Raw genomic sequence first — 25,534 nt, 5'->3', positions numbered from 1 at the left:
GTGACCAGGGCCACATGGCCAACCCAACCCTGGCCCTGAGGTTTGCCCAGGGCCATGGCGGAGGAGTGCAGGGGACAGAAAGCCTCCTCTTGGAGGCGTACATGAGGCTGGGGTCTCCTGAGCCCTTCTCCCTGGCATGGCCTGAGGAAGCCCCTGGCCTTCTTCTGAGTCCCTTCCTCTGATCTTCCTTAGACTCAGACCCAGCCCTCCTCCACACACCCACTAGGGCTAGAGAATCAGCCCATTTCAAAGATGAGGAGCCTGAGGTTCAGAGGGCTTCTAGATCTGGCCTCAGTTCCCCCATCAATGGCGATTTTTAGGAAGGACAGAAGCTCATGGAAGATGGAGCATCTGAGGTGGCCCAGCAGCCACCCCACCCACTGGGCCCCCCCCACCAGAGGCCACACTGCCCACCAGCACCCCAGCACAGAATCTAGAACTGGAAGGCAGTTGAGGCAGGAAGCAGAGCTGGGGCCTAGAGGCTGCGAATCACCTGAGAAGCCTATGTGGTCTCCCTACTGACCGGGGGGCTCCTCCAGGCCAGAAGCCACCCCTGGTGTCAGTGCCGGGAAGCTCAGCCAGGCTGCCCTCCCAACCCAGGGCCTGTCCTCCTGGGTGGCCCACTTCTCCACACCACCCAGGTCAGAGACCCAGCTCCCATCCCTGCCCCATCTCATGCTCAGGCACCCGCTCAGCATGGGCAGACGTAGGGGCCGGGATGGCAGACCGAGTCCTCAGCTCCCCTGCCCAGATCCGGAGCTACGTCTCACCTGGGCGAGTCACAGCCACACTGGCCGCCCCCTGCCCAGCTGTGCAGAACCTCTGCCGGCCCCCAAGGGAGAAAGGCGCCAAGCACCAGCCGCCCTGGGGAGGACCTCACCTCGCCCCAGCACTGCCCATCAGCTGACCCCAGGCCAGAGCATGGAGCGGAGGGCGCCCGGAGAGAGGCAAGAGCAGCCGCACCACTGTGGTGACAGACTTTCTTTATAAACATCCGGAAGGAAGTCTTCTCAAGATATCCTGTGGGGGGTGGGGGGTGGGCAGGTGGAGCTGCCTGGCGCAGAGCCGGGACCAGGCCTGCACCTGGCTGGGGGGGACGCTTAGGCCTCCGAAAGGCCAGGCCAGGCCCAGTCTTTAGTTTCAGATGCTCCATGGGGCACAGCAGGAGGGGGCCTGGGTGTCCACCGTATAAGCCCTTATCTTGATTGTGGCTGACTTGAGGGCTAACTAGGCAGCGGTGAGGGACTCAGCCCCACTGGACGCTGGGCTGCAGGGGCCACCCCCTGGGCGGGGGTGCCCGCAGGGATGGAGGCAGCTCCTGGACTGGTGGCCAGCCCACGGGGTACTGGAAGATGGTGGCTCTGATGGGTTCAGCCCTAGAGAGAGAGAGAAGGACAGAGAATTAGAGTGGGGCACAGCCCAGGCCCAGGCCCAGGCCGAGGCACCCCCCACCCCCAAGCTCACCCTCCCTGCCACCCCAGCTGTGGGGTGGGGCAGCTGCCTGTATCACCTTTCTGGAAGGCAGAGCCTCAGAAACATGCAGACCCTCTGAGCCAGCCACCTCACCTCTAGGAATGAGCCCAAGGAAACAGTGGGGTTGTGGGCAGAGAATGAGCTCTAAGACATGGAAATAACCTAAGGGTCCACCTGTGGGGGACTGATTAAATATCTATGCACGTCCACAGCAGAGAATGCTATGCAGCCTGCGTGAGAATTAAGGCACTTATATGCACTGACGAGGAAAGCTGTCATGACATACTGTGTGAATAGGGAGAAAAAGCAGCTTATAAAATAATGTATATAGCATGATACTATTTTTGTTTAAAGATATATAACATATAAATGCATAAAAAAAACCTGGAAGACACAGCAAAATGTTAACAGTGGTTCTATCTGCGTGGTGCAATTATGGGTGATTTTTTAATTTCTTTATACTTTTCAAGAAAAGTTTTACAAGCACGCAAAGCCTTTGAAATCAGAAAAAAATATTGTCTAAAATTTTTTTAAAAGCCTCATTTCTCATGCTACTCACTCTCCTTCCCCTGAAGGTCCACCGCCCCCAGAGCTACCTCCTGGGACCCGGGGCCTGTTTGAAGCACCCACCCTGTGCGCCCAGCCCGGGGCAGCCCCGTCCCAAGGGAACGGCCTGAGGCACAGAGGCAGCCTCCCCACAGCGGCTCCACATTCCAACCCTTCTGGACTGGACCCCACTCAGGCTGCCGCTCCAGGGCTGCACTGCCCCTCAGGCTACTTTGAGAGCGCACTTGGGAGCGCACGTCGCCCCTGTAGGACTGGAGCTCTCCAAGGGGAGAGACCGGGGGATGGCGTGGCGTCCATCTGCTCCCGGAGTGCCCAGAGCCGGGCCTGGTGCAGGGCGCCACCCAGTGAGTGTTTGTTGATGACAGACAGCCACACGGAGTGCTCTTACCGCCTGGACACTACTCTGGGCCAGAGGAACCCCAAGAATCCTCACGTGAACCCCATTTTATAGATGAGGCAACGGAGGTGCATGGAGTCAGTCATGGGCCCAAGTGACACAGTCTGGGCTGGGGGGTGAGGGGCTGGAACGCCACCTGTACGTGGTCCCAGGTGTTGGCCCGTCCTGCTTCAGCCCCCAGCCCAGCCCAGCCCACCCCCAGGCCCTGCTTTCAGTGAAGGTGAGGCCCCGGCAGCTCCGGGAAGGCTCAGGGGCCCGGTGGCCAGGCCTCTGCAGGAAGGGAGTGTCCCAGGCCCTCAGAGAGGTTTGGAGGCTCAGCCGGCCACTCCTCTCAGGCCTGACGCACTGCTGGACCCAGAGCGAGGGCTTCGGGCAACCCCGGTGCAGCCTCTGGGGCCTCCCGTGGCGCGAGGACAGGGGAATCCCTGCTCGGCTGCCCGCTGCCCGCTGGAAAGCGGCTCCAAGCATGATTTATGGCACCGGGGAGATTTCATAATCTCCACCAGCCACAGAGGAGGGTGGGCGTGGGGGAGGCCCCGGCTGCCAGCCAAGCCCCGGCTCCCCATGGGGCCGGGGTGACCGCAGTTCTCCACAGAGGGTGTGATCCGTCCGAGAGCCCTTACGGGAGCCTCAGGCCCTTCCTCTAGGTCACAGGACAGACTCCAGGCAGCCGGGCCTCCTGCCAGGAGACGGGCACGTCCCCCGGACCTCTGACATGCACGCCCCCAGCCCTCAGAGCGCGCCCCTCCAGCCCGCACAGAGCAGATGGAGACATAGATGCACAGGACTCTGCTCCTGGTTTCTCTCGTGGCCTGTCTGCCCCGTCACAGGGACAGGGACAGCTCTCTTTCACGTATCCCCAGCCATGGTCCTAATTAGAAGGACAGAGTCTTAGGGAGGCGCCTGGGCCAGAACAGTAGCACGGGCTCTGAGAGGGTGCAAAGGGGGAGATTCAGATGGATAAAGTCGCCATCTGAAGAGCCAACAGTGGCAAGCAGGGACGCGTGCCGGCCTACAGGGATTCGTCCGCTTGTCGGAGGCCAGCCCCTCCCTCCCGCCACCATCCGCTGCCGGCAGGTGCCTCAGGGTCAGTCTGCTGCGGGGGCGGGAGCGCACGATGCACCAGGCTGGGGCCCCATCGCGCCTCCACCTCCCCTTTACAAGGACGGTTGGCCTGGCTCACCTTGAGGGGGGCTCCGTTCAGCCTGTAATTGAGCCCTTGGGTCTGGGTGGGCCAGGCAGCCATCTGTGCCCTGCGTCCCGGGGTGGGGAGGGGGAGGAAGCAGACACCCAGAGAGGAAGAGGGGCCACAGACCCGTCCCCACGAGGCCCCCACGGCACGAACACTCAGGAATCGTCCTCCAGGCTGGGACCCTGCTCCTCCAAACGCTCTCTCGTGCAGCCAACGCGTCCTGAGTCCGTGCCAGGCCGATGACAGTGTGAGCTCAGGGCCGTGAGCGGGAGGCCGGGGGTGGAAGGGGAGATGTCTCAGCGAAAGCTTGAAGGATGAGTCTGACTTTGCCAGGCAGACGTGGCGGGGAGGGCAGTTCCAGGCAGAGGAGATAGTGCGCACAAGGTGCCCCCAAATCAGAAATGCCCACCACATCTAAGAAGCCACCAAGTGTCCGGCAGGATGGACACAGAGGCCAGATGCAAGAGGTGAGAAGATGACCCCCAAGGGCCATGGAGGCAGCAGGCAAGTTCCCCCAGGCCCTGCGAGCTGGGTGTGGAGTCCAGGCTACCCTGAGGGGGAGGAAGCCCAGGAGGATTTCAGCAGGGGCTGGGGCCAGGGAGTGTTCTAGAAGCTGGTTGGGGCTGTTGTGTGGAGGACGGACTGGAGGAGCAGAGGTGAGCAGGAGACCAGGAGGGGCTGCCGTAACGTCTAGGAGAGCCAGGGTGGACGAAGGGCAGAGAGGGCACTGTTTCTGCAGGGCTGCCTTGATGGCAGGAGACTCGGGGAACAGAGAGAGGCAGCCTGCTGGCTGGAATCCACCTCCCTGACATGTGGGGGCCAGGGATGCAGGGACAGAGCCCAAAGCCTGTGGGCCGCAGGGTGTGGGTATCATCGTTCATGAGACCAACCTGAGGGGAGAGGACTGAGGGAGACTGAGGCTGTGGTGGTAAAAGCAATGATAAATGGTCACCTCCCTCTCAACAACCTCCTTTTCTCAAGGCTGGACTGGCCTGCTCTGCCCAGAGAGTAATTCATTTTGGCTCCAAGCCCTCAGGAGGCAGGCAGACAGGTGCCAAGGCACAGAGAACAAGTGGAAAAGCAGGTCCCCTGGAAAGGGCCAGGTTGGGTGGCCAGAGGGAAAGGAGCCCGGGGACAGGGTTCAGACTCCCTAGAGCCTAAGGTGGTCCCCAGTGGCAGGCCCTAATCCAGAAACGGTCGCTGCACGCCCACAGCCGGCTACTGCCGCTACCGCCGCAGACTTCCAGCTGGACGGGGCCTTCAGCCAGCCCTCGACATGGTAACATAGGTGGCCCAGGGTCCAGAGCCAGGGCAGGGGCCTAAGATCTCTCTCAAGTGACAGCTGAGTGCTGCTAAGGGTAGCAGGTGTGTGACCAAGGCGGTCACAACCTCCTGGAGGGGTTGAGATTCCTCGGCTACAAACTGGGGGCGCCAGGCCGGGGCTGAGTGCCAGGCACACCGCGGCACCAGCACACCTGACTGTCGTGTGCGCCCCGCTCCTCCTGCGACTCTGGACCCGTCGCTCCGCCTCCGTTTCCCCCTCTTGTCCCCTAGTGCTCTGAGGCTCATGGCCACAGGCATGCTGCCCTGGAGAGTGCGGGCACACACCTGCCCCTAGGGAGGGACTGTGGGGCACCCGGCTCCACCCAGCCACATGCGTACTCCAGCCTTGGCCCTCAGCACAAGCCCCGGGGGCCCAGACCTCTGGGGCTCCCTCCCCGCAGAGGAACCGCCAAGCCAGAGCAGGGATGTGGCTGGGTCCAGAGAGCGGGGCGAGCGGGGGAGCCCCCAGAGCTCTCTGAGCGGCCTCAGCTCCAAGCCTGGGGTGCAGCACACAGGTCCCTGGACCAGTCCCGAGGAGGGGCGCCCACACCACCAAGACCACAACTGCTTCAGCCAGGACCAGAAGGAAGGGATGCCACACTCCAACACAGGAGTCACGACTGTGCTATATATTTTCAGGGTCGGGGACAAACTGGACACAGGTTTATAAACAAAGTTAATTTTAAAATAGCTTAACAATGTCTCCTCACTGAGGCATGGAGAAGGCAAGAAGCTTGGCCCTCACCCCCGGTGGAGCCTCAAGGGACGGCCTCACCCCACAGACTGTCCCAGCCAGGCCGCTGTCCCACGAGGCCACACCACAGAGATCACCGGGTCCGAAGCCCCAGTGCAGGGCGGGAAAAGAGGCAGCCCGGCGCGGGGTGACTTTACCAAGTCAGGCAGCTCACGAGCACATCCTTTAGCCCTTTTCCTCCCTTCTCTCTTTCTCAATACCTGGTGGAAGACCCCAGGAGCGCTGGCTTTGGTCTTGGCTGTGACCTTGAAGAGGAGAACTTGGGATGGCGCGCAGCACACACCTGCAGGCCCCTGACCCAGGACGCTTCCCATACAAGGGGTGAAGGGCACCCCATCTACTTCCACGCATCCTGAGTGCTGGGCCCAGGCAGCAGCTGGGCCAGCCCCACCCCAACCCCCTCCTCAAGGTGGCAGTGGGACAATGACAAGGAGCCTGTCACAACTCCCGTGCAATCCCAGCGCTGCCTGCTCTGAGCTGTGTGCCCTGGACAAGTCACACCAACCTGTGAGCCTCACTTCCCCTTCTGCAGGGTCGGGGCAACCATGCCTATCTGGCAGGGCCTAGAGGGCACCGTGTGGTGACTGGTGTACTGGGGCCTCAGTAACCACAGTCAGGGCCCCCCCTCTGGCAATGGACTTGGTGATGGGGAGTCCAGCTGGTTTGGCCACCTGCCCCCATGTCAGCTACTGCAGCCTCCAGTAAGGCAGGGGGATGAGGCCTGGGCGCAGGAACCTTCAGGTGAGTGCCCCTCAGCCTCTGGCCAGGGCCTGGGGACCTGAGAGCCCCCGATGTGGCCCCCACTTGGGGAGTCCTGTGGGGGCAGCCGTGTCTGGTCCCTGGACAGTTGCTGGAGACAAGGGCAGCTGGTGGGGGTCTTGCTCCTCAAGGGCACGGGAGGGGGGACCACGGGGCTTGTACCTGCTGCTCGGGGCTGAGCTCAGCCGCTGGGCCCTCTTCTCCAGCCAGTCCTCCACGCGGACCTCAGGGAGCTCGGCGACGTCTGGTGGCCACTCCCTGGCCCGCCTCTCCTCTGTGGGGACAGGGAGACAGGCAAGTGAGGGACATACTCACCCCCATCTGAACCGCACGCTCTCACAAAACAGCTGGAACCTCCCGAGGCGGGGGGCGGGCACAGGCTGGGAGGCCAGGAGCAGGGCCTGTGGCCTGTCACCACCCTGCAGCTCCCTCCCCAGGCAGCCCCTCTGGGCCTCATGCTGCCTCCCAACCAAGCGGGGACGAACGCCTGGCTGCCTCCGAAGCTTTGTGGAGTTGGACACGGGATAATGCGTGTTGAGAGCCTGGTCCTCAGGACGGGTCCAAACCTGGGGTCAAGGAGGCAGCGTGGGCTGCACAACAGGGCACAGCCTGAACTCTCACCCCCGGGTCAAGGCCAGCAGCTCTGAGAGGCCGCGGCTGCTGAAGACCTGGCGAGAACGGCTGCCCCAGGACGCGCTGCTCTGGCCCACAAGGCCTCGCTTCCACCCTGGAAAAGCTCCTAGAAACCCATGCTTGTGCCAGGGTGGTGCCGACACTGCCATCAGCTCCCCAGGGCAGGGCACTGCCCACAGGGTCTGACTGGTCAAAGGGGAGCAAGGCGCATTGGTGAATGAGGGTGAGGGCCAGGCTGCCCCAGACACTCGCCGGCTGCCCGAGGCCACATGGACACAGGAGCCGCACTGGCCAGGGGGGTCCTGTGAGGCTCAGTGTCTCCATCCGTTCAACGAGGGGCTGCATAACCTTGATAAAGGCCATCTAAGTGGGAATTTCCTTTTCTCTAATTGGAGCAGTCAGAAGTGAGTTTCCCAAAGGCAGACATGCCAGTTTCCAAGGGAAGCTGAACTTTGCCCCCCCCTGGAGTCCCCAGGCCTGAGCATCCTGAGGCCAGGAAAGGTGCTCTCTTCATCCCCTTGTCCCCAGAGCACAGTCGGGAATCTGCCAGGGGCTGAGCAGGGACTCCAAACACGCTGCTGACTGAGGAAGGGCGGTGGGGGGAGGAGGGGGGGCGGCACACGTGCAAGAACAGCAGACTAGCAGGGCCTGGGTGGGGCTGAGGCACACCCTCAGGACTCCTGGGCAGGAAGCCACGCGTGTCCCTTTACACACAGCTGGGGACACGGATGGGCCCCCGGCTCCTTCCACACGCATGCCTGCGGTCGTCTGAAGGCAGTTCCTGATGCCCTGGGCGGCCCTCAGCCCACCCCACGTGCGGCCACAAGAGAGGGGGTGGGGGGAGACATAGGGCAGCATCCCCCAGCACCCACCCCTGCCCAACCCAGGGTCCCACTGAAACGCACCTTCCACCTGGATACTCAGCTCCTGCAGGTCTCGCTCTGACATGTGGGAAAATCTGCAGTTGGAGCCAAAGTCACACTGGCCTGCAACAGGAGGACAGAGTTACTCACTGCCCGGGATGGACTCCCACCATGGGCTTAGGGGCAGCCTGCTGAGGGGCTGCCAGACTTTTAGGGGCAGCGTGTTAAGGACTAAGGAACTCCAGCCCTGAAGAAGAAGCTGGACTCTCTCGGGCCACAAGAGCGGCCAGAGTGGCCTATCTGGTCCAGCAGGCCCTGCTCACAACCTGTCCCTGGCCAGGGAGCAAAGTCCACTGAAGCCTTTCCTGATTGGGTTCCATAAGCCTCTGCAGGCTTGTCTCCTGTCACCTCCCCCGACCCCAGCCCCAACCAACTATGGGTGGGTCCCTGAGAGGGTCCTGCTTTCTGGGGAGCATCTGGACTGCTCCCCAGAAAGGCTTTAATGGCAGCTTTTTCAAGGAGGTTCCAAAGGCCAGGGTGGCTTTCCAAATCTCAACTGGGGAGACCAAAATGTGGCTCAAAGTAACAGGAGACTAGAGGTGTTCGCAGACAGCCTCACCTCCCAGCAGCACGTTCACAACAAGGTGCAGCCCACGGGGAATAGCAGTCCTTGATCCGCAGGCCTGGTGCCCTCCAGGGGCAGCACCGTCTCCTGAGGGGAGCATGGCCATTCACCCCGCTTCCTAGGCCAACAACAGTACCTTTCCCTGGTGCTAAGCTCCTTTCTTTTTTTTTTTAAGATTTATTTATTATTTATTTATTTATTTATTTATTTATTAGGCTGCATTGGGTCTTCATTGCTGCGCACGGGCCCTCTCCAGTTGCAGCGACCAGGGGCCACTCCTCACTGCAGTTTGCGGGCTTCTCATTGCAGCGGCCTCTCCTACTGCAGAGCATGGGCTCTAGGCGCATGGGCTCAGCAGTTGTGACATGCGGGCTCTAGAGCACAGGCCCAGCAGCCATGGCGCTCAGGCCTAGTTGCTCCGCGGCGTCTGGGACCCTCCCGGACCAGGGATCGAACTTGTGTCCCCTGCAATGGCAGGTGGACTCCCAACCACTGCACCACCAGGGAAGTCCCTAAGCTCCCTTTACACCATGTTAATCATCATGGTTTTCCTCTTTGCCTTGGCTGCTAGGAAACTCAGGGCCAAACCCTTAGAGAGTACACAGGACCTCAAGGCAAGCGTGGAGGAGACTAATCACTCTCCTGGCCTTGTCTTACTTTTCCCACCCTTATTTTCACCTGGCTTTGGTTCCTTCACTTCCTGGGGTTTTTGTCACTGTGAACCATATGCATCTTTATTAGCGGGGTAGTGAGCAGTGAAGTCAACACCCAGCATCCTTTGTTCTAACTCCGAAGCTTCTGGGCATTGTCAGACCTGTTACTGTCCCCAGCCCTGCCCGCTGGGAGCGAGGGAGCGGTGGAGGTCGGGCTCCCAGGCTAATTTAATCAGCCAGTCTATTACACCCATCAGTGTCTCCTGGATTTACTTGCAATCTCCCATCGCTTGCTTGTTCTGGGTGAGCTGATAAAATCGCACTCTAGGTCTGAAGAGCTGAGGACCAAGCCCTGGCTGTTGCAGGCACAACCCCTGGGAAGGCCCCTGTTGACTGTGTCAAGTCAGCAACGCGCCAAGGCCACAAAGCGGGCTCAGGGTGGCAGCTGCGGGTGGGGATGGGGGTGGCAGAGGCTGTGCAGAGGTCCAAGCCAACCAGACGGGGCATGCTGATCCCTGGGGGGACCTGAACTGAGTAGAACGCTTTACCTGTCAGTAGAAACTTCCTGCAGGGCCGCTTGTTCTGCTCATCCAGCAAGATGGCAGCTGCATCTGCGAGGAGAGAGGAGCCAGGTTCAGCCTTTAGCTGCGCACAGGCACTTCCTACCACCAAGATCGGGGAAGGAAAGAGCCTCTCATCCACAGGGGAGTGTAAGGGGGACAACCACAGGTAGGGATGCTGGGCAGAGGGATACGAGCTTCAGGTGACCCCAGCCCCACCCACCCTAACCAGACCCAGCCAAAGGCAAGGACCAGGTTTGAGGCCAGAGACTTTCAACTTTACCCACTGGATCACCTGGGATCTTAGTTCCCTGACCAGGGATTGAACCCACGCCCCCTGCAATGGAAGCTTGGAGTTTTAACCACTGGACCATCAGGGAAGTCCCACCGGGGAGTTTTTTTTGGAAAGTCCTGGTACCAGAAGAAGATGTCTCTGTACTGCCTTTGCAATCTCCTAAGACTCTCTAATTATTTCAAAATAAAAAGCTAAAAAGCCCACCAGTAAACCCCAAGGCCCAGGCATCACTCCACAGCCAAGCCTATAATCCACTGCCCACCCCCACACCAGCCACCAGCCTTGACAGGACTTTCCGGAAATCTTTCTGGATATGAACCTTAACCCTGGTTTTCTCTGATTTTTCCTACTTTTATTTTCATCATATATGTACAGTTAAATCTCGTATGCTCCTTGGTGGGCAAGGACTCAGTCAAAACCTGTACGTGAGTGAGACGTGAGGAAGGCATCACGATGGAGGCCTCACGTCACCCTGGAGGAGGGAGCGGCCAGGCCTGGGCTGCACACTTTCCCCGTCTGCCCATCGCCTTCTCTAGAGGCCACTGGAGTAAAGGAAAGACCACGGGCTTCTGAGTCCTGGTACACAGGACCCCAGGGCAAGCTGCTTAATCTCTCCAAGTCTCAGTGTCCCCATATGTAAAATGGGAGGGAAATTCTCACCTGGTAGGGCTGCTGTGCACATTTAATAAGATGATGGAGAGAGCACTCAGCAGAGGAGGCCCCACGTCAGAACTGCAGGAAAGAGGGGCTGGGAGCAGCCTCAGCACCGTGGTCCCCAGGTGACGCGAACGTGCAGCCAGGGCTGAGAGCCTCCAAAGTGGATGCTCAACAAGTGGGAGTAGTTCTTACTCCATTTCCTCCTCAGAAACCCACCAGATACACGGACATTCCCATTTTGCAGATGGGAAAACGGAGGTTCACACAGGGAAAAGGGGCATACAGTCAGGAAGTGGCAGTGCAAGGTTTGAACCCTAGACTGCGGGTCTCAAGCCCCCGCCCTTTCCTGTGTGGTTGCTGATTTCCTGGTGGCTGGTGAGTAGCCGACTCTGATGAGGGCCTCTCACCTCCTCAGGGTGGGGCAGCTGATGGCCAGAGGTGGGGCTTGGCTGCTGGGGCCGGTCATTAGTTTTATCAGAGGACTCACTCCTGGAGCGGCCTGCAGGAGTGTGGGTGGGACCAGCAGCGTGGGGAGGGGCTCAGCACTCAGCCAACCCAACTGGTGCCAGAGGCTCTCCCTGGGGAGGAGGGCTGGCGGAGGGCGCCCTGGGGTAGGACAGATAAACTGGAAGTGGGGCTGAGTTTGAATCGTGGACAAGGGGACCTGGCAGGGTGGCTCAGTGTTGGAGAAGAGTACCAGGCTACCCAGCATCTGGCTAGTCGCTCTCAACTCCAGCTGTGTGGCAGAATCACCAGGAAGCTTTTAAAGTATACACAGCCCGAGCTCATCTTTCTCAGGTCCTGTTTTAATTCACTTGAGGAGAGGGCATGAGAATTGTTAAAAGCTCCTCAGTGATTCTGAAGTGCACCCAGGGTTGAGAACCCCCAGCCCAGGCCCTGCTCCTCCACGTGGCATTCAAGGCTCCTTGTGGTCTGAACCCACTGGTCCTTCTCGCTTCAGCTCTCCAAATTAGCAGCTGCCCTGCTGCCCTAGGTTTGTTTGCTTGTTCATTGAGACATTCATCTAACAAACATTTACTGAGCACGTCCTGTGTGCCAGGCGCCGTGCCAGGATGAGGATTTAGTAGAGAACAAGTCAGGTCCGGTCCTTCCTTCCACTCGGACAGTCGCACTAATCCACGCGGATATAAATGGGGTAAACAGCCAGCACGCAGCCAAGCGACCTGACCCGGCCCAGGGGTCAGAGAGGGCGTCCAGAGGACTCTTTGGGGTGGGGAGGACAGCAGGAAAGGCATGGCCTCAGAGGGGACAGTACTTGCAGTGGCCAGTGTGGCTGGAACTTGGAGGGAAAGGTCAGCAGGGCATGGAGGCCTGGGCAGGACAGGGGTTCCACCCGGAAAGCACTGTTGTAACAGGCTGTGAGGTCAGGTAGGAGCGGGGCCCTGTTTTATTCACCTTCAGAGCCTCTCCGGGAGCCACAGACATGCTAAGTGCTGACCAAGTGTTGGCTGAATGAACGAGCCCATGAGATAAAGGGCCAATCCTTTTGTGGACCCACAAGCATCATTTCTACTTAGTAAATCCTTACATGCCATAGGGTTATCCTGAGATTCCTGAGCCCCTGTCACATCCCTGGGAGGGGGGTACTGCTGTTATAGCTGTTTTACACATGGCAAAATTAGGGCTCCAGTGTCAGTGAGTGACACTTTGGGGTTGGCATCCCAGGCAGCCTGGCTCCAGCGCCTGTGCTTGTCCTGACCAAGGCAGACCAATCATCATCCCTCTGAGGGTTAAGAGACGTGTCCGAGGCCATGAAGCCGGGAGCAGAGCGGGTATCAAGCCGCAGGCCTGGCAGGGTACCCTGTGCCCCTGCAGTCTGTGCTGTGAGGCTGATCAGGTGAGCTGGAGCCCTGGGGAAGCCTCTCCAGGAAGGGGAAAGAGCTCACACGCCAGCTTGGGAACAAGGGTGAGGTGGATCCACTGCCTTGGATTTCCGGATTTCACAGTCACCACCTCTAAGTGGGGCTCCCTGGCCTGCCCAGCCCCCCTCAAACAGCTATTTTAAGGACTGAATGTGGTTGGGGATGTGAGCAGACGCTGGGAACCCCGAGAAGGGGCTTACGGCACTCACTGTTTCATCTTTTCCATAACCCTCTTCCAATCAACCCTGTACCCACGGGCCCAGCTGTTCTTGCCTGAGTGTGTGGGACTGGAAACAAACACCACGGTAACCTTGAGGCCAAGCTCCATGTCAGATCACAGCCTCTAATGGATTTGGGGGACAGGGAGCTTCTGCCTGACACTAGGGTCAGAGGCCTCCCAGGCACCTGGGAGAAGACCCTTCCGCCACTGAATCCCCCTCTGCCCCCACTCCCAGCCCCTTGCAACCACAGCTATACCTGGTCTGCTGAGCGGCTTGGCCACCCGCCCTCACCCAAGACCAGACCCCAGCCCAAACCTGCCTCTGATCGGCGTTTTTTATTTCAAGGTCTCTAGGTGATCCTAACTCAAAGGGTTGAGATCTGCTGCCTTACAGAGTTACTGAGAAAAGCAAATGACAAACCATGGAAGGCACCCGGAATACAGCAGGCACTCAATAAATGTTCACTCCCGTCTTGTGAATCTGAGTCACAGACCAGGGAACTCTGTCTCCCCTTCTGAGCTGCTGGGACTCAGCTCCTTCCTTCCAGCCTCTGGGCCCTGTCCTGGGATCCTGCTCCCCAACTCATGGGGCACCGGCCCTGCCCTCGCTCCTTCCAGGAGCTCCTGCTCACCCCGCCCCACCCCCACAGCCCCTCCATTTGTCCAGCTCCTGGCGCCTCGCTTGCTACTGCTCAGCGTGTGTCTAATGACAGCAGAGCAGCAGCAGCTCCCCCCGCAGTGACTGCTCCTGGGTACCAGGCCCTGTGCCAGGCGCTTCTGGCCTTGGCTCCTTTGCCCCAGAAGCCTTTCCCAGAGGCAGCTCAGTGACTCGACAGCCATTTACTGTGCCCCCTGCTCAGGCAGCAGTCGGCCATCGGTGTCAAATGTAGCTCTGGTCATGGTGGCTGCAGTCTACGGCCCTTCAAAGGCTGCCCTCTGCCCATCTCCCTTACTGTGGCCTCCGCAGGCCTGCACGACATGGCCCCGGCCCTGTGGCCAGCTTCGGCCCCTACCATCCTCCTTCTCACCCTCTCTCTTTGGCTCTGAGAGCAGCTGGTGCTTTGCCCTCTGCCCAGGATGGAGCACTGGCTTTTCCCCACCTTTCAGCCGTGGGCCCAGACATCAGCTCCGTAGAGAGGCCTCCTTCCTGGCCACAGTGTCCCCAGGGCCTGGCAAGGCATCTGAGAATGGAGCCCTCGGCAGGACTGCAGGGGAAGGAGCTCGCCTTCCAGCTGCCCTGAGCGCCCATCCGCCCCAGAGGCCAGTGGCCCAGGCCTCCTCTCCTTTGCTCCTCGAAGAGCCCAGACCGGCCCGGCCACCAGGCCAGCAGCACCCACCTCGGAACATGTCGTACCAGAGCTTCTTGGCCTTGAGGTGCTGCAGCCCGTTCAGGTGCTTCTTGCGGTTGTGGAGGTTGTCCTGGAAGGAGCGGTCGCAGTAGTCGCAGAAGTAACGCTTCCCCATGGTCGCCCGCACCAGGTGCTGCTGCCGCCTGGGAGGTCACACAGGCTGGGTCAGAGCTCTGAGGAAACGCCGCTACCCCGACTGAGCGCTCCTGGGGGCCAGGCCTGCGCCACGTGAGGAAGGATCTACTTACTCACACCACCTCGTATGAGCCCCGCGACAGCCCATGAGGAGCTACCTGGGCAGATACGCACGGCCTGGGAGGCCTCATTCCAGAGGCGTCTTTTAACAATTTTGATGCCTAGCTTCTCCCCCAGGCCAGTTAACGCAGAACCACAGTGGGTGAGGCCTGGGCATCAGCATGTTGTAATGCTCCCCAGGCTGGAGAACCGCCACCTCACCCCATCTGGAGACCCCCCGCCCTCACCACACCTCTGATCTCCCCTCTCCTGTTCTCTCCACGCTGGCCACACAGGCCTCCTCTCTGCTCCTCGCACACGCCAGGCACATGCCAGGCACACGCCCACCGCCCGGCGTTTGCATCTGCTGTTCCCTCAGGGAGGATGCGCCCCCCTCCCCCATACCTGCCACACTTGCTCACTTGACCCCTTCAATCTTTGCTCAAATACTACCTTCTCAGTAATCTCCCGTGACCACTTCATTTAAAATTGCAGAACCCTCCACTTAGCTTTTCCCATTCCTTGCTTCATTTTTATCACCTTTGAAGTAATAAATTACTTGTTTTATTTATTACATTTTTCCTTCAACAGGAATATACATCCATTGGGTTGGGGTATTTTTGTTTTGTTTACTGCTGAAGCCCCAGCACCTAAATTGGTGCATGGTACAGAGTAGGCAACCAAATATTTGTTGAATAAATGAATCAATTCCCATTTTCCTTATGGGACAACTGAGATTCAGAGACAGGAAGTGATTTGCCCAAGGTCAAACAGCTGGTAAGCAGAAGGTAAACCCTGGTGCCCTAAAATCCTGCTGGTGTCCTCTCTTCCACAGCCAGCTCAAAGCTTAGAGAAGCCAGAGGGCTCAGACAGAAATGCACGCAGCTTCCCAAGGAGGTCAGCTACACACTCAGGTGGAAATCACAGAGGGAAATGAGAACATTTCAGGGTCTTCAGACCTTAAGACCCCTCAGCTCTGGTGACCACAGCAGCCACTCCTGACCCAGGAGGTCTGCAGCCATAGGCAGGTGGCAGTTCTGTGACTCATGGCCAGCCCTTGGGTCCCCCTGTTGGGTGTCACGAGACCGGAGGACAAATGGGTCCACGCGGGGCCACCAAGTGGGATCTGCAAAGGCTGAGCCCAGAACAGCCTCTCACCTTTCAGGTCCTCTAGTCTGACCACTCATTTCCCAGAGCAGGTTCCTGAGGCCCAGAGGAGGAAGATAAGTGACTTCCCCAAGGTCAGGAGGTAGCAGCTCAGGCCAGCAGCAAAAGCCCCAGACTCCCAGGATCTGGCAAATAAAGTTAAAGCTGAGACCTGACCCACAGGGCAGAGAGATGGGGGAATGCATGTCAGGAAGAAGAGAATGGGGAGAGACTCAGAGACAAACAAGCCCCCAGACAGTCCAGGCAGCCGGCGAGCGATGGAGAGAGCTGCTCCTGCGGCAGAGGCAGCAGCCATTAAGTCAAGGGCTGTAATGGGATCGGGAACACACAGTCATTCAAAATGAAAACGTATAAAACCTCTCTTCTCCCATTACTGCTGAGAAACCGCATCCCAGACACACGGACTTGATATATTAAATTTGGCAGCTCTAATACACCCCGTCTTGCCAATAAACTTATAGGAATTGGATTGAAATTGTAAGAGATGAACGTTTAACGGCTGAGTGCTTAACTAAGCCATCCACGAAGCCTGAAGCTCGGGGGAGCTGCTGGCTCTGGAGAGTAAAGGGGAGGGAGGGGCAGCGGGAGGGGCGTCCCTCCCACAGGCTGAGATGGAGCAGTGGCTCTGCGGCAGACTTAGCTGGGCAAAACCACACAAGGCACTGGGAAGCCAGCTGTGTGACCTTGGACCTCTCCAGGCCTCTACTTTCACTGCAGGAAAATGGGGCAGTGGGTCCAACTGGTTGGCTGATTGCTTAGGGTTTGCACACAGATGTCTGCTAATCCAAACGAATTATTAATAAAAGAGGAACAGCAATACAAACGACACTAATAATGTCTGGCACTGAGCAAGTGCACAATAAATGCTATGTAGTGTTTGATGCACTGAGCACCTGCTATGTGCCGGCACTGGGCTAAAAGCTTTATCATGCATCATCTCACTTAATCCTCAGGACAAACTGTGAGGTTTCAGATCAGGGCACTGAGGCTCCAAGAAGTGAAGTGACTTAGCCAAGATCATGCTGCTAGAAAGCAGCTGAGCTGGGCTTAGAACCCAGGCAGGATGGCTCTAGAGCCCACACTCCTAATCACTTATGAGAGTCTCCTCCCAACAAATCACACTGATGACAGCCTTCCTTTACTCACTACACCCCCAGGACCAAGTGGCCCCTTCAACAACAGGTATGCATTACAACCTCATTTAGGATTAAGGAAACTGAGGCTCAGAGACATGCTGTGCGATGCCCCAGATCACACATCCAGGAAGGGCACACCAGGTCTCTTCATGCCTGGGGCTCAGGTCTTCTGGGAAACCACCCACCAAACCGCCAGGAAATGAAGCTCACATGCCCCTCCCCCAACCTGCCAGCAACACTGATTCAAACAATGAGCCCCTTGGGGCGGGGCTGTGTGTGTCTGTGTGCCTGTGTGTGTTCGTGTTTTCCTCCCTCTCTCACATGCACAAACCCTGGGGGCACACCAGCCTCAGCTGAGGGCCATGGCAGCAGCGCCACTCACCCAGGCCTCACTCTGCCCACCTTGGCTACCCCTCATCTGGCACAGGGGAAGTGCTCAGCCGTCCACGGCTGGTCAATGGACCTTGCGTCTAGTCCCAGCTTTGCCAAGTGAGGCTGTGGCTCCGTCACTTGCCCTCTCTAGGCCTCAGTTTCCCCACATGTGAAGCGGGAGGCAGGCAGCTAGACCAGGTGATCTCTAAGGGCGCGCGCACGCATCCACACGGCACTCAGCACAGAGCCTGGCCCAGAGGAGGCCCTCAAGAAACACTGGCCGTCATCACCATCGTTATTACTGTCCTCCAAAAAGCCTGTATTTCAGAAAACTGAGACTCAGAACAAGGAACGGGATATCAATGCCCAAGTGACCTTTGTGGTCAGCTGCTCCATATTACAGATGAGAAAAGTGAGGCCAGGAGAGGGGATGTAAGTTGTCCAAAGGACAGAGCATAAGGCAGAGGTGGGACTGAACCTCAGCCCCTCTGGCAGGCGAAGACCCTGCCCACACAGCAGCTCTGCAGAGCCCCCACTGCCCGGGAACAGTGTCAGGGGAACAGCGAGGCTTTAGAGGGGCCAGGACTTCCTGCCTTCTTCACAGGCCTAACCCCATGGAGGCAGAGGCTCTGTCCCTGGGCAGAAGCTGGCCTCCAGCAAGGTGACCTCACCCAGGCATCTCCCAGGTGTGACGTTCTAGGGCTCCTGACCCAACTCCCTCCTGCTCCAGTGCCCTGGTGCACATTAGCAAAGGTGCAGTTGCAGAATCCTCTGGACAGACACAGCGCCAGGCCAGACACCCAACTTGGCAAGCAGAGTGTACTTCACTCTGCCTCACCTCGCAGCCAGACGTCCTTGCACAAGGCACAACCTGCACCACCGCACTTGGCAGCCCTGAGTGGGAGGTCAGGGAAGCGGGGTGGGGACAGCCGGATGTCTCCACGGCGCCCAGACACAAGCATGGGGTGCTGACTAAGCCGGCCCTCTCTGCCGTGATTCATCCCCATCCTCTGAGGCTGGCGCGCTCCGCAGCAGTGTGTGAGCGAGGCCCTGTCCGGGAACACAGAACCATCCGGCCCCGCTCCCTCGCCGGGAACACAGGCGGTGCCACCCACCCACTCCCAGAGACTAGGTCCACGGCGGCAACGGCATCTGCTGGCTCCCTGGAGCTTCGCCAGGTGATGGGGTAGCTCCTCATGGCCAAGGGGCGGAGGGCAAGGCTAGTGGGACCACCCTCTGAGGTCACACAGGCCTGGGTTCGAATTCTAGCTCTGCCATTTATCAGCTGAGTGACCTCTGGAAAGTTACTTCATCTCCCGGAGTCTGTCCTTAGGTATAAAACAGGGACCCCGCCGCTGCTGGGAATTTACCACCGCAGAGAATGGAGGCTGTTACTGCTGTTGCCATCATCCCCGGGGGGCTCACTCCCCACCCCCCAGCACATCCTGACCGCCCGATTTAAAACTGCAGCCAAAGTCGCAGCGGCAGACACGTCTGCCCCCCTCACCACCTGCTCTGTTTTCCACAGCTCGTCTCACACACTGATTTACTGTCACATGAGCTGCCTCCCCCCTAGAATACAGGCTCCACGAGGGCAGAGAGTTCTGTCTGTCTGTCCAACTGCGGCACCCAGGACAGACGCTCAAACGCAAAGCTGCTGGTGGAATGAGTGAGGGAGCTGCCTGCCGAGCCCGAGGCCTCCTGCCCTCTGCTCACTGACCCACTTCTACGCAAGCTTGAATCTGGGAAAGAGGATGAGGATGAGAAGAGAGACACATAAGTCCCCCAATGGCAGGTCTCTGCCACCCCACGCTCCCTGCAGGGCTTCTGTCTCCAGCAGAGCCCCCTCTACTGACCTAGACCATACCTGGCAAGCCCGCAGCACCTGACTGCAGTCTCCCGGCTGTGGGGTGGAAGAGGGAAGAAAAGAGAATCAGATTTGATTCCCACATGCTAGGCATTCTCTTATTTAATCCTCACAGACCCTCTGAGTAGATATCAAGGTGTCCATTTTGCAGATGAGAAAACAGGTTCAGAAATACTCACTCTGGATGTCCTAGGTGGCGCAGTGCTTGGGAATCTGCCTGCCAATGCAGAGGACACAGGTTCGATCCCTGCCCCAGGAAGATACCACATACTGCAGAGCAGCTAAGCCCATGTGCCACAACTATTGAGCCCATGTGCCACAACTACTGAGGCCCACACGCCTGGAGCCCGTGCTCTGCAACAAGAGAGGCCACCACAGTGAGCGGCCCATGCACCGCAATGAAGACTAGCCCCCACCCTCCACAACTACAGAAAGCCCGTATGCAGCAAGGAAGACCCAACACAGCCAATAAAAAAATAAATGATAAATAAATAAATAAATTTATTTTAAAAAAAAGAAAAAAAATAAATACTCACTTCCAATTTGCTCAAAGCTACAACTGGGAGAGACACTGACGAGGAGAACTTCTCATCAATCTGAGTGCTGCGGGTGGGCCAGCGGTGCTGAGGAACCCCGTGCACCTCCTGTGGAGCCCTCACCACACGTGCCAAGGTCCAGCAGAGCCAGCATTCACACTGGGGCCTGGCTGACCCGGGACCCATTCTCTCCCCATCCCACCGCTCCACCGGGAGGCTAGCTAGACAGACATCTGTGCCTCATTGATATTCTCGGTTCCTTTCATTGCGTGCGTCTCAGGTACAGAGCTGGCTTTGGCACAAGGCTAAAATAAGCCAACAGCTTGGCCGTGGCCAGGGCCTAGGATGCACACTGTAATTACCCAGGACTTGTGCTCACCACATGCTGCCCTCGAGCTCACCTGTCATTTCTTCTAATTATGGCACTACCAGACCCCAGGTAAACAGCAAACCCCAGCCAGTGGACGGCATTATTGCACGCCCACCAGGAGCACGGCAACATCCCAGCACCACATATGCCTGCCGTCTGGAGTCGATGGCATCAGACCCGCCCCATGCGGGTGGCTTGCAGACTGTGTGCTCAGGACCCAGCTCCAACAGAAGTGCCAAGAAGATCCAGGTGCCTCCCCTGATAGGAGGGTCTCCCTCAGATCCCACGGGGTGTTGCGGCAACCACACAGCTTTCTCATCCTGACCTCCTTCACATGTTCCCGTCTTAGAGTAAAGTGTATCATCCACTCCCAGCAACATAAGGCAGCGGGGGCTGCACCCGCAGCGATTTCTAACTCAGCGGGTGTGGGACAGGGCTGGGATCTAAGGAGGCCCTGCAGAGTCCACAGACCACACTTAGAGAGATGCTGGTCGAAGACAGCAGATGATGAACTGAGGAACAGACGAGAGAATTTGCCCAAAGTCACACAGACCACACACCAATCCTTACTCTGGCCACTCAACCCGGGTCTGAATCCCATCCCTGCCCCTTTCGGGCTGTGATACTCTCAGCAAACTACCTACCCCTGAGCCTCATCTGGAAGTCGGGGGCAATAATACCATTTCACGCGAGTACTGTGAGGACTGAGTCATGCCTGCTGGGTGCTTAGCAGAGTGTGTGGCGAGCCAGTGCTGCTCAATGCACACCTGCGGACGTGGCAGCCAGCCTCTGTGGCGCCCAACGACCCCACCTCCTGCTGTCTGCACTGTGTGCTGTCCCTTCCCAAACTGTATCAGGGTCAGTCTGTGTGACTAAGAGAAGAGAGCAGAGGGGATGGTATGTTACTCCCAAGATCAGCTTACAGGACAACGTGGCTTCCACCCTGGTGTCTCCCTTTCTCTGATCACTTATTCTGGGGGAAGCCGGCTACCATACTGTGAGCAGCCCGTGGCAAGGAACTGAGACCTCCTGCTGACAGCCATGTAAGTGAGCTTGGAAGCAGACCCTCCAGCCCCAGTCAAGCCTTCAGAGAAGGGCAGCCCCAAGTTGCAACACCTTGACTGCAACCTTGTGGGAGACTCAGCCAGAACCACCCAGCTATGCCACTCCCAAATTCCTGACCCGAGGAAACCATATCACATAATGTTTGCTGTGGTAAGTCACTGAGTTTTAGGAAAATTTGTTATGCAGCAACAGCTAACAAATACAGTGAAATAAATGAATGGAGAAACTAAATCACTTTACAACCTGTGATGGCCACAGGTACAAAGTGCCCCATAACCCAAAACTCTCCTGAGCCAAGTCAAAGGAGCCCCCCCGCCACTCGCACACACACAATCCTAAAGTTCCACAGTTCCCTTTTCAGTCATTCATTCACCAGCTGAACACACTTCTTCTTTGCCAGACTGGGGTTCACACCTCATGACACAGAGTCCCTGCTCACATGAGAATGTGTGTTGAGTATGTGCTGGGGGTGGGTGGCCAACAGATGCACCCCCAGTAACAGTCACAGGTAACAAGCTCTGTGCCGGGGGTCCCAAGGAGGGGTGCCTGCATCCAAAAGGGACTTCCTCCAAGGAAATGATCAGAGATCATCTCAAATATCTAGGTACCAAGGTAATCACTGCAATGTGGCTTGTCCTGAAACCGAACTCTAAGTGTCCAACAGTAAAAAGAGCTGACAGTTATCCACTGCTCACCACATGCCAGGCAGGCTGCTCAGGGTCCTGTGTAGAGTGGGGGAAGGGGTTCAACAATGATGCACAAAGCCTATCATCCTCATCTTACCCTCAAAATAGCTTTGGGTAGAGGGAGCCCACAACTGGCAAGGAGCAAGAGTAGGGTGTGAGCCAATCTATACAATGGAGTACTGCACAGCCATTAAAAATCAAGTCAAAGTAATACATCAACTACACTTCAATTAAAAAAAAATCACTCAAAGGGAACAATTCCCTACAAGGATAAAATGTTTATCTCATAAATGAAAAATGGCTCATTATAACAACAATATGTACAACATACCACATTTTTAAGGAGAAAGAACCTCCCGTCCCAACACACACACAGACACACAGACACACATACAACAACTAGAGCAGACAAAATATTTACTGTGGTTATATCTGGAGAATAAAATTACGATGTGCGGGATTTTCTTTTCATTTTGTGTTTGGTGTGTATAGTCTTAAAAATTTCCCAAAAAATTTCCTGCAAAAAAGTGGGAAGTTTGTCAGGCAGGGATAAACCCTCTTCCTTCTGCCTTAGGAGGCTGCCATGGATGGTTCCGGTGACCTGGTTCACCCGGGGGAACCAGCCGGGGTGGTGTTGAAAGGGATCCAGTGTAAACATTTCCCTCAGTCCAGGCTGAAGGCTGATAGGACGAGCCCTGATCCCAAGCGGACCTGGCCCAGTGAAGGTCAGCTGAACCCAAATCTGGGCTCCAGGAGCTTCAGGAAGGAGACTACCTCACCAGATAGTCAGAGGTCCCAAGAGGCCAGTGTTTCCAAATAGGAAACGTAAAAATAGTCTGAAGGAGGCTCCTGAACCACATACCCTGACTCAGAAACACCTCTCTGCCTTTCCCTTCTCCCCCTGCCTCCATCCCCCAAGTCTGGGCTCCAAATACCACCTGAGTCTCTGTCACCAGTGCCCGAGTCAGGTCTCACTCAAGCCTTCCATCTGGACCAGCCTCCTTAGTTCAGCCCACCCTGTGCAGCATCAGATAACCCTGTTAAAACAACTCCTCAAAATTTTCCATTGCTCTTGGAGAGGAGCTTATTAAAAATGAAGTCTCCTGAATCAGATCCTCAGGAATTCTGACTCAGTAGATCTGGAGAGGGGCCCAGAAATTTGCATTCTAACCAGTGAGTCTAGCACCCCCTAGTAGGTACCCCCAAGAAATAAAAGCCTGGAGAATTGAGCTTCCACTGCTCATTGACCTCTTCATCCCTTGCATCCCAAAGGCAGCTTCTGCTGAAGGCAGTCACTCTGGGCAGACACAGTCCCCAAATTTGTGTCCCAGTCAGAAATCGGTCAGACTATGAACAACCTCAATGTGCTGAAATGGTAATCCCGACTTGATCAGAATGCTAAGCACAAATTGTTAGAGTGGATAAAACTGCTTTCATATTGGTTAGGTGTCCTGTCACACTCCAGGAAAGCTTAAAATTGAAAACAGAGGTAATAGAGTTAATCAACTATTGTATTAATGTTCCTGTCCTAAGTTTATTAATAGTCAGTGTACACTTGATACTTAAAACTATCATATTGAAAAGAATTTGATATGTTGAGTATATAACAGAAAAGCACTGTGATTCCAACTTAAAGTACAAAAGTTAAAATAGATAGGTAATTGATAAAATATCTTTCAGTAATTGATATGAGACGTGATTTTAAGTTGAGGGGTTAGCAATGGTTGGAAACACTGGCTGCATATTTAAATCACCTGAGGTGCTATAAAAGCTACTAAGGGTGCACCCCATATCCTAATTTCTTGTCAGAGATGGAGCCTGTATTTTTTGAATCCCCAGAGTGAGAACAAGTGACGTAACAGAATATGACTAAGTTTGTTAAACGTATTAAAATGTATTTCATTTATAAATTTAATTTATTAGATTTTCTAGTAACTAAGTATTCTGAGGAAATTATGCTTGTTAGGTTATATATCTGAAGTACTTAAAAAGAAAATCAAATATATTAAATGTATAAGTGGAATTAAATGTGTAAGGGAATGTAATTGAGCTGAAGATAGGGCTGAGTATTTAAAGGAATTTAGTTTGTTTAAGTTGAGTTCAAACGTTAATCGAAAGGAAAGTTAAGGTCATTCTTCTTATTTCGCTAGATTTATGTAGAGAATAATAATTTCTAAGTTGAAATCAATGGCTTAAAGAAAATTAGATTTTAAAAAAATTGTTGCTCCAAAATAAGAATTAACTAAAAAGGAAAAAGACAAACAAACAACAACAACAAAAAACAAAAAAAACAAGCACACCTTAACTCCCTGTGGTCTTCCCTACCTACTTACCTAAAATAATTCCTCCCTCCTCTGAACTTCCCATCAGCCAGACTGGTTGTCAACAAGATATAAGTATTCTTTCCCAGAAGCGTCACAACTTCCGGCCCCAATGGACTACCAGGATGCTTTGCAAATAGAAAATAAAACAACTGTATCGTGTATATAGCACACTTCACATTTTTCCTCCCAGTCCCCAAACGAGGCATTACCATTGCTTTTACAAGTCGGAGGCAGATCCGGGTCTCTGGTTTTCAATGGCACACCTATGCCAACAACTTTTATCTCTGGCTCAGGCCTCTCCTCTGAACTCCAGATCCAAATCCCCACTAGCCTCTGGATAGCTCCATTTGACATCTAAGGGGCAGCTTAAACTTAACGTGGCCAAACAGAACTTAAGATTTTAAGCTGCTGAGGTCAAAACTTTGATGTCATCCTCGGTTCCTCATTTCTGTACACCCTACATGCACCTGTCAGCTTGTTCTGTTTGTCCCACCTCCCAAAATACATCCCAAATCTGATCACTACTCTAATCTACACCCTAAATTACCATCCTGCCTCAACGGACCCACCACAGCAACTTCCCCTCTTCAGTCTGTTCTCCAGAGAGCAGCCAGAAATGATGACGTTAAAATGTAAATTAGATCATGTCACACCCCAGCTTAAAACCCTTCAGTGGCTTCCTAGTGCAATTAGAAAAAAATAAGACTATTTACCACGGGTTATAAAGCCAGATATGAGCTGACCTGAGCCTACTTCATAGTCCACTCTACTTTTTTCCCCTTAAACACCCCAGGACAGAGCAGCCTCAGAGCCTTTGCACCAATGTTTTCCTCTTTGAACAGCTACTATTCACTCAGGTCTAGGGTTAAGTGTCGCCCTGGGGTCCACCCTGGGTAAAATATTACCACCGTCACCCCTCCCCCCATCAACCTTTCTTCTGCTCTTCAAAGCATTACTTGTCATTACTGCACCTCCCCATCTGCCCATACACAGCAGAATGGGAGCTCCATGAAGCCAAGGACTTAATTCATCGCTGGATCCTCAGCGCCAAGGCCCAGAGGCACTTAGAAAACATGTGCTGGACGGTCCTATTCCTCCAAAATCCTTGCTAGTTCTATTCCCAAGAAGGAATGAGTGGACCTAGGTCTCCTGCCTTCCAAGCCAGGGTTGTCAGCTGCGAAATCCTGGGATAAGGGGAACAGGAAGCGTGGGCCGAATCGCTACTTCTCCTGAGGATAGGCAGAGGGATTCAGCTCCCAGGACTCGACTTTTGCCACAGACTCCAACTCTAGACGGGGACTTGGGGCTCAGAGAGGAGACAGGAGGGGGGACAAGCCTGGGACCCGACACCCAGGCCGCGCCCCTCTCTCCACTCCCCATTCCGTTAAATAGTGTGGCCCGCCGCATGGCTCGCGAACTCAGATGGAAGAGCCCAAGTCCTCCCGCGGGGGTAAAGAGACTCGCCCTCGACGACGTCCCGCCAAAGAAGGTACCTGAATCCGCGGGGCCCGACAGCTCTGAGCTCCTCCTCCTGCGCCCTCACGCCGCGAACTGCTTGCTGGGATTCGTAGTCC

At 56.0% G+C, this 25,534-nt stretch overlaps 1 protein-coding gene across 2 annotated transcripts; it reads right to left on the bottom strand.

Annotated features, from left to right (window-relative positions):
• Positions 1–966: 966 nt before the first annotated feature.
• On the bottom strand, positions 967–25,534 carry ZMAT5 (zinc finger matrin-type 5). Of its 2 annotated transcripts, XM_057745845.1 has the most exons (7): positions 25,454–25,491; positions 23,970–24,085; positions 14,192–14,346; positions 9,788–9,850; positions 8,004–8,084; positions 6,628–6,739; positions 967–1,376 (listed from the first exon to the last, which is right to left on the bottom strand). In XM_057745845.1, exons 3-7 carry the CDS (start codon positions 14,316–14,318, stop codon positions 1,247–1,249), a joined length of 513 nt encoding a protein of 170 aa, XP_057601828.1. In that variant the 5' UTR covers positions 14,319–14,346; positions 23,970–24,085; positions 25,454–25,491; the 3' UTR covers positions 967–1,246. The 2 variants fall into 2 exon arrangements, with proteins under 2 accessions (XP_057601828.1, XP_057601829.1); XM_057745846.1 differs by lacking the exon at positions 23,970–24,085 and having other exon boundaries at positions 25,454–25,534.

This window comes from Hippopotamus amphibius, chromosome 8, assembly GCF_030028045.1.
Source record: "Hippopotamus amphibius kiboko isolate mHipAmp2 chromosome 8, mHipAmp2.hap2, whole genome shotgun sequence".
In the NCBI taxonomy this organism is placed as follows: Eukaryota; Metazoa; Chordata; class Mammalia; order Artiodactyla; family Hippopotamidae; genus Hippopotamus; species Hippopotamus amphibius.
The sequence above is the reverse complement of the archived record's forward strand: the minus strand, read 5'-3'. Positions and strand labels throughout refer to the sequence as shown.